The 14,354-nt window shown below is 39.3% G+C and overlaps 1 protein-coding gene across 1 annotated transcript in view; it reads right to left on the bottom strand.

Moving 5' to 3' along the window:
• The window catches only part of LOC147509611 (sphingosine kinase 1-like), a 30,819-nt gene extending 17,460 nt beyond the window's left edge, over positions 1 to 13,359 (bottom strand). The window contains exons 1-4 of the mRNA XM_086601894.1: positions 12,900 to 13,359; positions 11,566 to 11,688; positions 11,373 to 11,473; positions 10,739 to 10,811 (exon numbers count right to left, since the gene is read on the bottom strand). Coding sequence (XP_086458020.1) covers positions 10,739 to 10,811; positions 11,373 to 11,473; positions 11,566 to 11,688; positions 12,900 to 13,248 — 646 coding nt within the window. The 5' untranslated portion in view covers positions 13,249 to 13,359. The remainder of the gene's footprint in view (positions 1 to 10,738; positions 10,812 to 11,372; positions 11,474 to 11,565; positions 11,689 to 12,899) is intronic.
• Positions 13,360 to 14,354: the final 995 nt, after the last annotated feature.

Raw genomic sequence — 14,354 nt, forward strand, 5'->3', positions numbered from 1 at the left:
GAAAACAAGAGGACCATCAAACTAAACAAACACCCGTTACTAACCTTTTTTTCGTCGACGACACCAACAACGCGACAATCACGGACACTTTCGATCACTCTCATAGTGGTTTACTTGTATTTTCTTCTCGGTTAACACCGCTAGCTTCGATCACACTTATCTCTCTCTGAGGTTTGTGGTACGTAGGGGTTTGTTTTTCAGAACTCTCTACTTATGTTCTCTCTCTTTTTTTTTTTTCCACGAAAACCATCGTTTTTATAGCTTTTTCGAAACTTGCGATGGTCGGTATCTAAGTCCTTGTGTAAGTCTATTATACAAACCGACTTAAGATGGGTGGCCTTTAATTCTAAGCTTTATCCAATCCGGATTGAATTTTGGAGTCCTAGTTTTATGTGATGTACACTTCTTTTATTTTTCTTTATGCTCATTTATCACTTACTTCGTGTTCATATTTCGAACAAAGTTTTGACTCTTGTACATTTTTCGAATTCCAATTATTTCGTTCACAATAATTCGCGAATTTTTCTCAACAGTTTTCAACGGTCTAATCCTAGTATCGCTATTCCGCTGGTACGCGTCGTCGACATCACTTTCGCATTGTTACGTCTTTGCGTTGATGCGGTTGTTGGCACTCAATTTCTTTTGAAATTTTATTTATGTGCATCTTTTATTTTATCCGTGCATTTTTCGCCATTTTTATTTAACTTCGTCATTGCGTCCGTGATATCGTTAATTTGACATTTTTTCATTTCCGCTAATTCACGAATTTTTTTCAATTGTCCATTTTCTTATCGTTTACGTTCGCACAACACTTTGTTCTACACTCCGCTTACTCTTTTATTATTTCAAGTTTTCCATGATTTTTCTTCTCTTCTTTGGCATGTGAACTTTGTTCGCATAACAAAAAGATGTTCGACCCCACCCACGCGTGGCAAAGCGTCCATTAGTAGGGGTTTCTATTTTATTCATTTAATCAGCGGGGCTAAAGCCCGATTCATTAATATCATGGATCAATGTACGGGCCCATTAACTCATTGTGTCTAAAGGTTGAACCTTAGTCACATGGTTTTGCCACTAATGTACATTGATTTATGTCCAGATTCATTTCTTATCAAAGAGATAATTATCAGATGAGAGTTATAGTCTATCATAATTACTCAAGCTACAAGATTACTTGAGCTACAAAGACTCTCTACTCTACCTCTATAAATACCAAATTATTTTTCATAAGGAACTACATTGAAACTTGATCCCTAGATAATAGATCTAGGGTACGTAGGTAGCCATTATTTGGTTCAGTTTCATCTCCCCCAACATCAAATTCATCTGTTTTTTAGTGCGTTCTTTATCATTGCTCTCGTTGTGTTGAAGCAGTTTACTGCCGAAACAGTAACTTAAGAAAAATGTGAACACTAATACACCATAGACTCATCAAGGATTTAGAATACATATAAGCAATAAACTAACTAAAATGCTCAAGCAGTTGTTAGTAACATTGACACGGATAACTGTGTCACTGTCTGACATGGCATCTAGAAAGCAATTGGATATGGGGACACGACTTTGTTAGTACTCTTTTCTATATTAGCTTATCCCATATCCTAGTAGTATACATTTAACATGCGACTAATCCATTTCTTCAGCCCGCTTATCATAGCTATCTTCAATTTAATCCCAAAATTTACTCGAGTCCATTTATAACCGGAGACTTATAATGGAGAAAATAGTATTTCTACCCTTTGACTTTTTCTTTTGTTTTCTTTCAAATGTAAGAGAGTAAGGTTTTTTTTTTTGATAGGTAAGCAGTATGATTTTATATAAAAAAGTTGGGGGTGGGGGGAGTATGTACAAGGTGACTGTTAAGCCTAAAGGAGTGCTTTTATCATAAGCACTCCAAGATACAAAACCAAAATCACAGCACAGAACCAACCAGTCACCCATTAAGAGTACATTTAGTCAGTGAATCTATAATATGTAGTATCCGGTAATTCCCATCTTCTAAGCCAATGGGGCCTTCCTTCCTCTATCTCCGCTATCGTCTCTGTTGCACTAGCGCCCTGTCTAGCAGCACAATCTGCGGCCATATTCACTTCCCTCCAAGTTGAAGTGATATAAATTCGCTGCATCTCATATTTACACTTGTTCCACATAGGAGTGATGAACCAAGGTAGTCTATTGTGTCCAAAAGCATGTACAGTAGCAGTGGAGTCAGATTCAACCCAGAGCACATACCAACCCCTTTGTACTGCTAGTTCAATGCACTCTATGATGGCTAACACCTCAGCCATGAAGTTGGTTTGTTGGGTGCCAATGTTTCTACTCATAACTAACTTAAACTGACCCATGTAGTCTCTGAATACAGCTCCCACACCCGCCTGACCAGGATTGCCTCTTGAATAGCCATCCACATTTGCCTTAGTCATCCCTTGGTCTCGTAAGAACCATCTGCAACTTTGCACTTTCGATACCCTCCTGAACTTGGGTGGAAGGCCCTAGCTTCTTAGTATGCTTTCATCGGTTGAGCTCGACATAGACTTTGTGGACAGTCTATAGGCCATATGAATATTGGCAGTGAGTATTTTCTGAAAAGTTTGTAGACTAGGCCTGCAATCATCATGATACACCATGTTTCTATGTTTCCATAGGACCACAATGCCGCTAACCAACGCCGCTTGCCATAGTTGCTTAATGATACCATTCTTAGAAGCTGCTGCTGCTCTCCCTTCCTGAATAGAAGAGAAATTTGTAGTAATACCAAATTTTTGAGCCACCCATCTCCACAAGTTTCTGGCAATATGACATTCCCATAGAATATGGTGGAGAGATTCTTCTTTTGCACACCCACAGTAGCATTTAGAAGCTAATTTAACACCTCTTAGCTTATTTGCATCATCCGTAGCTATACCTTTAGAGCACAGTTTCCAAGCCGTAGCAGAGATGTTAGGATGAATAGCGGAATCCCAGACCATAGAAGCCCAATTGACTTGAGGTTTCTTTGTTCTGATCAATTCAAATGCTGACGCAGCACTAAACTTTCCTTTGGAGTCCGGCAGCCACACCCTTGAATCTTGTACTGAAGCATCTAACACAGGCATGTGATCTGGGTCGATTCCAGCTTGCACAAAAACATGCTGAACAGGTATGACCACTCACCTTCTTTTATTACTTGGTCAAGTCTTGCATTGCATCCTTTAAGTTCACCACTAGTCAGTCCCAGTTCTTGCATTATACTTGAACTTCCCGACCAATTATGTCTCCATACATCAATCTTTGAACCATCTCCAAAAAACTCCATTGGTAATTCTGCTCTATATGTTCTAAAGCCCACTTAGAACATCGAGAGAGTTGTTTAGTCATGGGGACCAATTTGGGTGCGACTGGGTGCGATATTACATAAGTTGCGCTTAGGATCCTGTACTCCTCTCTTTTGCCACTTTTAGCTAAAACAAAAGATAAGAGACTCTTCTCTATCTTTTCAATCCTTTTTTTATTTCCTTTTCAGGTAAAATCCTGCACTGCTCAACAGTGTGAGTTCTGAAAAGCTCTTCTCTTCCTGCCTTTTTGGGTCAAATCCTTCACTGCTAACAGTGAGAGTTCCGAAAAGGTTAGGCATTTAGGCTCCTTAATCCTCATGCTCTATTTATTTCGGGTAAAATCCCTCATTGCGCTACAGTGAGTGTTCCGGAAAAGTTTGGCAAGGATGAATATCTATGAGCTTGAGAACCCAACTCCCTCGGGGGTGGTGGGCAACACGAGTGCTGCTGCTAGCACGGTAACTTCCAGGAGTTATGCAGAAGCAACGAAGCAAAGCTCTCTGCCACAAGTGGTGATGAACGAGCTTCCACCTCCAGAATAGATGGGAGACTACTCCTCCATCACTATCTCTCCCTCCGCCTATGAAAGAGGATTGGAGTATTGCAAATACTGTCTCATCGGTCGTATTGATCTGGTGAAGATGCCGCTTGAGAGGGTCAGATGAATCGCAAAGGAAAAATGGCAACCAACTGGGGAGTGGCTTATCACGCCAATTAGTAAGGGTTTCATTTTCCTCCGCTTCTCTAATGCAGAGGACATGAATAGAGTTTGGGCCCAGGGGGCCTGGAACTTTGAAGAGGTCCCTCTCCGTTTAAGCCAATGGAGTCCCAACTTCAACCCTGATTTGCAACGTCAATCACATGCCCTGGTTTGGATTCGTCTGCCGGGACTTGGGCAAGAATTCTGGGTGCCGGAAACTCTGCTCTCTATTGCACGAGGGGTTGGATATCCAATGCAAATAGATGAGAAAACGCTGTGCAGAGAGTATGGGTACTACGCAAGCATTCTGGTGGATGTAGACCTGTCGAAGCCTTTACCAGACCAGATATATGTTAAAATGCCACACTTTAACTTCTGGCAAACAGTGGAAGTGGGGAAGTTACCTAAAATGTGCAACCACTGCAAAATTGTCGGGCATCTAGTAACGGAATGCAAGAAGCTTAAGAGGGCTATGAGTGCAGGTGGGAAGACGGTGGTCACAGACTCGACACCTCCTCCCCCTCCCACAGAAGTCATTCATCCCAAGAGGAAAAGGGGACACAGGCACCGGTGGGAACACGGGGAAACAAGCTCTGAAGTCTGGAAAGTTAAGGAAGGCAGTACCTCAGGTACGGCAAATGAACCTGCAGTAAACAATAGTTTTGAGGCTTTGAACACTATCAGCAAAGAGGTGGAAGGGGCAGCCAAAGAGGTTTTCTTTGATGCTACAGAGCCGCAAGTGGTCAATGAAACTGTGGATGTCGATAAGGAGGAATCCTTGACTACAATGGCTATGGTGATTCATGATACGAGTGGTAATCACACCACGACATCAGCACTGGCAGAGCAGGAGAGAGAAATAATAAATGTGGAGGCAGATATGGTTCTCCATATGGTTGTTCATCAGGTAACTTCATATGGGGTACATGAAAACTTAAACAATATGAACCCGCAACAGGTTGAACCAGAGAGAAATAACGCAGTGATAAGTACTCCACCACAGCTAAGAATTGGGGGTACGCAGCATGAGGAAAATTCAGAGTTGAACAAAGATTGGGGGTTCACTTCCAATAGCTGGGCGGACATGGCGGAGGAACATTTACCACCTGACAAGGAGGACAGCCCAGCAAAGAAAAGAGGCTATATGCCCCAATGGAAGTTGCAAAATGCCTCTCCACCCAAGACAAGGCATCAGTCTGGGGTGAAGGCAGCAAATAAGAATTGAGGCTTGCCTCGGTTGATAATAAACTCATCTCTTTTCCTAATGAGGTGCATATTTTGGAATGTTCGAGGTATCTCGAATGATAAAACAAAATCTAGGCTGGCAAAGCTTGTGAAAAAATGGGAGCCAAAATCATTGGTATAGCGGAGCCTAAGATTGATCCCTCTAGTTTTTCTACAGCTTATCTCCGTTCGCTGGGGCTCTGCACCCAAATTGTTCACAATACTAATGATAACAGGGTGCCTAATCTCTGGCTGCTTTGGAAGAATGACTTGTTGGCTCCAACTCTACACAGCCAATCGAGCCAACACATCACGGTAGAGTCTCAGAATGGATTAATCACTATCATCCACGCAAGCTCAGTGTATGTGAGAAGAAGACAACTCTGGGCGGAGTTAAGCAACATAAACTCTTAGTCTAGAGCATGGCTCATTATAGGCAATTTCAATGCTTATCTTAGCCCAACAGAAAAGAAAGGTGGAAGAATTCCCCTATCTGTGGCAATGTCGGATTTCAGAGACATGGTAAGCTCAAACCAGCTGATGGAGGTGCCTCACTTTGGGTTCGAATTCACTTGGTGGAATAAACAGATGGGAGTGGACAAGGTAGTGGGGAAGTTGGACAGAGCATTTGTAAATAATGATTGGAACCTTTTGCATCCAAGCTGGAGGTACAGGGCTCTGAGTAAATTGTGCTCTGATCATTCACCCCTGGTTGGTTGGAAAACTACAATTCCAAGGCCCAGGAATGTACCCTTCAAATTCTTCAAGATGTGGACCACCCATCCAAGTCTAAAGGACCTGGTGCTTCAGAGTTGGTCTGAGCCCATGGAAGGTCATTCAGTTTTCGTGCTTACACAAAAGCTCAAACGGTTGAAAGGTAAACTGAAGTCCTGGAACCGCAATACCATTGGGCACTTGGGCACAAAAGTGAGAGGGGAATCTGAGGCTCTGGAGATTATGCAAAAAGAGTTGGAGAGGAATTTCACTGATGCTTTGGCTAATGAATTGATTAATCAGGAGAACAAAGTCGAGGGTTTGCTAGAGCAAGAAGAATCTTTTTGGAGGCAGAAGTCCAAGGTTAAATGGGACAATGATCTGGATAAAAGCACGAAGTTCTTCCATGCATTAGCTGACATGAACAGAAACAAAGCATACATCACTGAACTCAAAAACAAAGAAGGGGTGATTCTCACTAATCAAAAGGAGATTGGAGATTTCATGGTGCAGCAGTGTTCTAAGAAACTGAAGAGGGTCGAGTTGCCGACTGACGAAGATCTTATTAAGCTGATGCCAAGGTCTGTAACAGATGAGGATAATGAGAACTTGACTCGGTTGCCTTCCCTGGGGGAAATAAAGAAGGCGGTATTTGATTTGAATCTAGATAGCTCTCCTGGGCCGGATGGGTTTTCAGGCTATTTCTTTCAGACATTCTGGGACATAGTGGGGTCGGACATGGTCAGAGCGGTACAATACTTCTTCATCAGAAGTCGCATTCTGAGTAGTTTTAATGCAAATTTCTTGGTAATGATTCCAAAAGAAAAGGGTGCGAATTAGCTGGACAGATTCAGACCAATATGTCTGGCAAACTTTGGGTTCAAAGTCATTACGAAAATCTTGGCATCAAGGCTGAATATTCTCGCTCAGAGGATTGTCACAAAAGAACAATATGGGTTCATTGCCAATCGAAACTCCTCTCAAGCAATGGGGTTGGCTTCTGAGCTCATCAATGAGCTGAATGTCAAGAGAAGAGGTGGTAATATAGGCATCAAACTGGATATATCGCAGGCCTTTGATACTCTGGATTGGAATTTCCTTTGGGCAGTTATGCAGAGAATGGGATTTGCCGGGAAACTGATAGGGTGGGTACAGGGAGTTGTAACAAATAATACCATTTCTATTCTCTTCAATGGAGGTCCTATTGGATGTTTCACAGCAGAGAGAGGGCTCAGGCAAAAAGATCCTCTTTCTCCGATACTTTTTGCCTTTGCAGAGGGCTGTCTGAGTAAGGGTCTAGAATGGCTTTGTGTGAACAGGAAAATACAAAGAATGGTGATACAGAGCAACTACTCCAGCCCAACACATCTTATGTTTGCTGACGATATCTTCATCTTCTGCAATGCTAGAAGGAGGCAACTCATTAATCTTATGGAGCTTCTAGATTCCTATCAGTTGGCATCGGGACAGCTCATAAGCAAAGAAAAATGCAAGATTTTCTTGAGTCCAATGACACATAGAAGGAAGTAGGACATCGAGGATATCATGGGCATAAACGAGGGGTTCCTTCCGGAAAGATATTTGGGTGTTCCCTTAACTGTGGGTAGGGTTACAAGAACAACGCTAGCTCCTCTGGTCGACAAGATTAGGAAAAGGGCAGCTAGTTGGGCGGGAAAGATGCTATCCTTCAATGGTCATGTGGTTATGGCAAAGCAAGTCCTTAATAGCATACCGGTGTATAACATGGCTATTTATAAATGGCCAGCGTCGGTGATTAAAGAATGTTAGGGCATTATCAGGAATTTCATTTGGAGTGGCAGTCCAGCAGAGAGGAAATTCATCATAGTAAAATGGCAAAAGGTTTGTCGGCCAGAGGAAGAGGGTGGACTTGGTCTCCGAAAGCTCAGAGATATAAATCTTTCTATGCTCATGAAACTAGCCTGGAGTTTACTGAATGACACCTCGGATTGGTAAGAGTTTATGAATGGAAAATACAGGAATAAATCAGGGGGTTGGTCGAGCTACAAGAGATCTACAGTGTGGACCGGTTTGCAATGGGCCCTCAGAGAGATGGATACCCATCAAGGGTGGATCATCGGAAAAGGAGAGAATATAAGCTTATGGAGGGACAACTGGATAGGTGAGGTGATCATTGGAAACTTTATCCAGGACAAGAGGTTACTGTAGAAACTCAAAACACCCCTCAGTGCTTGCATCCAGGGGAACCAATGGAAGTTTCCGGAATCCCTGAAACAAATTCTTATCAATCTTGGGGTGGATTTAAGCCAGCTGCAGCTTCCGGATCAGCACAGAGAAGACAGAAGAGTTTGGCGTCAAACCACTAATGGCTTGTTTTCGGTTGGCTCGGCATATGAAGCAATAAGAGAGAGGGCCAATGGGCCACAGTGGACCAAGTTTCTCTGGTTAGCTGAGGTGTTGCCAAGGACGCTTGGGACAGGTTGGAAAATTCTCCATGGTACCATGCATACAGACGAGAAACTAAGGGTGAGGAAATTCCAGTTGGCATCTCGCTGCTTTATTTGTACGGTGGCAGAGGAAACACAAGACCATATCTTATTTGAATGCAAGTTTGCGCAGAGATGTTGGGAGCTCATAGCAAAGAACATGCAGCATTACTCGAGGATTGTCAATAGGGAGGAAATGTTCATAAAGTGTCGTAATGAAAGTCCTCTCTTAAAGGATCTGTGGAAGGCAACCGCAATCACTTGTTTGGTCGTTATTTGGAGAAATATAAATGGGGTTTTATATGGCAGCAAGAAGTCGAGTATAAGCTCCATCATGTTTCAAGTTCGACGAGTGGTTAAGAGAGCTTTTGACCGTTCGAAGAAACGCATGAATAACTCCACCAGAGACTTGGAAGTTCTGAAGGCCTGGAAGTTACCGGTCAAGCTAAGGAAGGCTCCACGCATCCTTGAATGCTATTGGGTGGCACCTCCAAGTACCATAATAAAAGTGAATGATGATGGTTGTTCAAGAGGAAATCCCGGAAACTCAGGTTGGGGCACGCTTCTTAGAGACAGTACCGACAATGTTATTGGCGCATATATAGGAGGCTTGGGTATTGCCACAAATTTTATAGCGGAGAGTTTCGCGATAGTGGAGGGCATCTCAAAAGTGGTGGATCTGGGATGGAAATTTATCTGGGTGGAATCCGACTCTACTACGGCAGTGAAATCTTTTCAGAATGATCAGGTACATTGGCAAATTCGTGCCGCTTGGGACAAAGTGAAATGGCTAGCGGATTGGATCATTGTGACTAACACTTGGCGTGAGGCTAATTTTGGGGCGGACATTTGCTCTAAAAACAGCTAACCTGGCAAAGGGAGAGAAGAAGTGGTGGGATGGTAGGCCGACATTCTTGCACAAAATTGAGGATATGAACACCACGTACTATAGATTTGTAAACTGAGCTTTGAGATAGTGATTTATTATCAATCCTATCCATTCTTTGTACTTTGAAAAACTTTTTGCATTTTATTAATACAATTACTCTTAGCAAAAAAAAAAAAAAAAAAAAAAACCCCGCTTAATACCGGACAGATAGAAGATCGAGTGCTGTATTTAATAGGCTCCTTGTCTCGTGAGAAATACTTGTGTCTCGTGAACTGTGCAAAGTCATCATCTGCTGTAAGAACATGCCAAGCTAATTTCATGAGTAGTGTCAGATTCATTTCTTTTAGTCTTCGAATACCAAGTCCTCCTTCACTAGTGGGTTTGCAACACATGTCCCATGCCACCACCACTCCTTCACTGTAAGGTTACTCTCATCTCACCTTGTTTCTCGGTTCGTCTATTTTTTTTCATATTTAAGGGTTTTCGAAACCAAATAGCTCTAACACGGAATTGTCTGAATCAAGGCATGTCCATGTATCCTACGTAAGCGTAGGTGTGTCCAGCACAGATTGTTTTGTTTTTAAAATATGAAATGTCTGTGTTACATAAATTAAACGAGTACATTTGCATTGCTAAGGACATTCATGCTTGAATAATAACTAACATTAAAACTCAAAAACAGGTGAATGTCACACAAATGAGTTTATAATCTGAAGACATACCCCATCATGGGAGCACTTGGTGCTCATACAGAAGACAAGATATCTTATGTAACCTGTAAATAATGAATTTTGTCTGACAATAGATAGAAGGGATGCAGTATCTAACGGATTTATGAAAAGGACATAGAAGGACTATAACAGGAAAAGACATTGATCAATCAAATTGACCGTAGATAAATATGTAGTATAGCTTTAGCACAACTTTACCAGGCAAGAAATATTCGAAGTGAATATCCTAGCTACCTGAACATCATCCATAAAATAGGAAAGAATAATAAGATGTTTACAGTGAGCAGTTAAGGTTGCCTAGGCACGTAGGAGCACAGAACCATTAAATAGACTCTTGTACGTAAAGTAGTAAACATTTGTTGAGAAAATTAAAATATAAAGGACACTCTACACAGGTACAGAGACTGAAACAATATAAGCCAAGTTGTTCTCTTTTTTCTTTTTCTTTTTAGGTCTGATGTGGGCTGAATATCTAACAATACTAAGGGTTAACAACATGCACTTTGATTTATTTTAATAATTGAAAACTGTTTAATCATAATGGTCATTTTAAAATAAAGACTAACCAACTAAATGGCATGCACCACATCAGCAACAATTGTAAGTGAAGGAAACACTCTTACTTATGCCCCACAAGGTATTTAAAATCTTTGACTACTTCTACATACTATATCAGCATAGATCTTAATAAAGTAACAAACCTGCCAAAACTATCCCAAGAGGCATTTTTATAGCTGTATCCCAATCTTTTCTTTCGAGCAGTCCATTTACCACCTACTTTCACAAGGCAGAGTTTGTTAGAAAGACGGCCGAAACCCAAACAATTTTATAAAGTAAAGCATTAGAACCAAGTCGCTATCTATCTCTTTTATATTTGGAATTAGGAATATGTTTTAGAGACCCGTTCAACCTCAGATATAGGGATAAGGCTTTATTAAGATGATAACAAGTGTTTGATTGGAGATATTTAAACAACCACTAGGTACAGTGGAAATCCATCCAAGAGTATAAATAAAGGTAACTACCAGTATGGTAAACACATAGCTTTCTATTAATGTAAGATGGTATGTGTGGCACATAAAGGAATTTGAAATCATCCGAAAATGATTCACCAAACTAGAGATCTTAATTGACTAATCACACTGTTTTGCACCATTGAGTAAGCAGAGTTATTCTGATCAAAGTTTTCCACGAATAAGCATTAACAGCATCATGCCATTGGAATGTATCTTAGGGCTTGCACAGAAAGTAGTTAAACAAAGAGTACGACCTTGATTTACTATCAGTAAAACCTACAGAAATTCAGTAACTAAGAAGCAACTAAAGAGAACTAACCTCAACCAAAATTCCATCTCCACTAACACACACAACCCCATCATATCTCGACAAATCAAGTGAACGAACAATTTCCTTTGCATGAAGCTGATATTGAGTTTCTGAAAAATAGATTGAAGCCAAAATCCTCATGGTACACAGTTATAAAGTAGGGAATATTAAGGTAAAGGGTAGGGTGTATAACTATATATACCTTGCATTGTATATTCAATATCTGCAGCATCTAATAATGGTTTCACTTCATCGTTATATATCTTCAATGCAATTCTCTTTCCCCCAAATGGATTCACAATCACTAACAACCTTTTCGGACGATCTGTTGAAGAAAATAATAAATAAATAAAAATAGCATGTTTCAAAAAGCCCAAAAAATACACTACACATTAAATCTCAAAATATTCTCTTTCATTCATAACACAATATTCAAAAATTCACAACATATAAAACTAAACCTATATCTATCTATATATTAATATTAAAGCTCCCACAAGGGGTATTTTTCTAGCTCTCTTAAAATTCCACGTCAACTCCTATTAAAACGGGAATTCCTCTCGTATTGAAAATAGAAATTCTAGCACTTATAATTAAAACGGAAATCCTTATCTTATATATTATAATAAGAATTCCTACCCTATTGAAAAGAAAAATCTACCACTTGTAATTAAAATGGGAGTCCTTCTCCTATTAAAAACGAGAATCACACTTCTACATTAAAATGAGATATCTCCCCAATTAAAAAATTGGTTTTTAAAACTTAATTAAAACAATTTGTTTTGAAATTAAAACGGGTTTTTAAAACTTAATTAAAACAATTTGTTGAGAAATTAAAACAGATTTTTAAGACTTGATTAAAACAATTTCTTAGGAAATTACACCGGTTAGCGACGAAAACAGGAATTACGATTTGTTAGAAAAATTCTATATATATAGTTATGATTGTTGAGTAAGTTTTTAAAAGAGCCGGTGCGTATGCACGGGTCTACTTTCTAGTATGAACTTCACCTTATATGAACTCTAAATGAACTCTACCACCAAAAGTGGATTTATAAGATGAATTGAGGGCTGATTTTTGGTGAAGATAGTCTTCTCATAATAGAGAATCTTCCTACAAAAAAATCAGCCCAACTCCACCATGAAAAACATTGAATTAGAAACTGATTTTTGGTGGAGATGTTAGTTCCACAATATAGATCATCCTTAGAAAAAATCAATACATTTGAAGATGTTTAGACGTATCAAAATTTTCTTGCAATGTTATAAAATTATCCAAGGGTCTATATTTTTCAAATTTCAAAACAACTTTTGATAAGGTTAATTTTTTTTGTTTGGACTGATTTTTTGTAGGAAGATTCTCCATTATGACAAAACTATCTTCACTAAAAATCAGCTCTCAATTCATCTTATAAATCTACGTGGAGTTCATATAACGGGCTTGATCATATAAAACTGCAAGAAATATAGAAAACTAAAAATTACACCAATAATTATTAAAAAAAAAGTTACATATATTAAAAATTGAAGTCTCACCTAGAGAATCAAGAAACTCACGAAACTTCTGACAAAAGATTTTGAAAGAATCCTCGTCGAAAAACTGAAACAAAAAATCTTCTCTCTTACGAATACCTTTACCACCACCTTTATCAATACCCCCTCCTCGAATAATACAAGACCCACTTTCTTTCTCAACTAAAGCCTTAACTCTAACTAAGAATCCTTCTTTTTCTTCTATACCAAATCCAAGAACTTCTCTTTCTATAGTTATACACCTCTCTCTGCTTCCATCATTCCAACGTAACTTTCCATCTGTTGTTGTTAAAGTTAATGTTGTTTGAGTTTTGTTGATTTTAACTTGTGAAGAAATGGGTTGTTGCTCCATGTTTTTTTTTGGTGTGAATGAAGAAGGAATTTGAGGACGCCTCTTTGTTTTTTGTTCGAACAAAGTAATGAGTTTACTTTGGTTGTTTGAGTTGTACGCGAAAGGTCAGTTCTGTTTTGTTTGTTAAAAAACTCATGACGCCGTTGTTTTTTGTTTTGTTCGGGATTTGTTTTTGTTGTGGGTAGTGTGTAGCCGCTTTTTTATGTTCTTTAGAGGAGATGTGACATGTGATCTGAGGTGATTATGGACTTTGACTTTAGCGAGGTCACACTATGCCTTCCACGTTTCAAGGCTGTATATAAAAAATGTAGGCGTTCTTTCCAAGTGAATAGCGAATTGAAAATTAAGCATTCCCCGTCCTAGAGCCAGGAAGGACTAAGTTCGCAAAGAATTTGACAATACAGCGGGACCAATTCTAAAAGTTTTGGTATCAAATCACAATCTGTTTTCCGATAATAAAACTTCATCCCTGTCTCTACACTATATGATAGTCGGGTATTTAGGAGGTCACACTTATCAAGTAACAGTGTATTTCAAATCTCTCTATTTTAAGATTTTAGAACCACTTCTCTTAATTATTCTAATTAGGTCCATCTTTTTTAAACAATTTACAAAAAACTCTCTCATTTTACTAAAATTATAATTAACTTCATATTATTTAAAATAATTTAGAAAACCTTTTTTACGACACTGAAATTATATTCAACCTCTCCTAATATTTTTATATTATTTTTTAGATTATAACTAGAATTCTTAAAATCATACTACCCGAGAGATGTTAGAGCAACATGTTTAAAGACTTAAAACAACACCAATGCGTAGCACGATTCGCATACTTGTTTAAATTAAAACTTGTATGATGTGGACCGCCCACTTAGCCAAATTAATTGCCCAAATGGCATAACATAAACTTATAAAAAAATTAAACGGTTAATTCTAGAATCAGCGTTGAATAAAAGATTAAGTCCGTTGAAAGTGGTTGAAAAGTTTTATTCCAACTGCAGACATGGCCCCTACAAAAAACAAACAATTTGTTACGTTTATACCCTTTCATTCTTTTTCTCCTTCTCTCTCATCAATAGTCTCTCACACCTCTATCTCTCCTT

This window comes from Coptis chinensis, chromosome 3 (assembly GCF_015680905.1).
Source record: "Coptis chinensis isolate HL-2020 chromosome 3, ASM1568090v1, whole genome shotgun sequence".
Lineage (NCBI taxonomy): Eukaryota > Viridiplantae > Streptophyta > Magnoliopsida > Ranunculales > Ranunculaceae > Coptis > Coptis chinensis.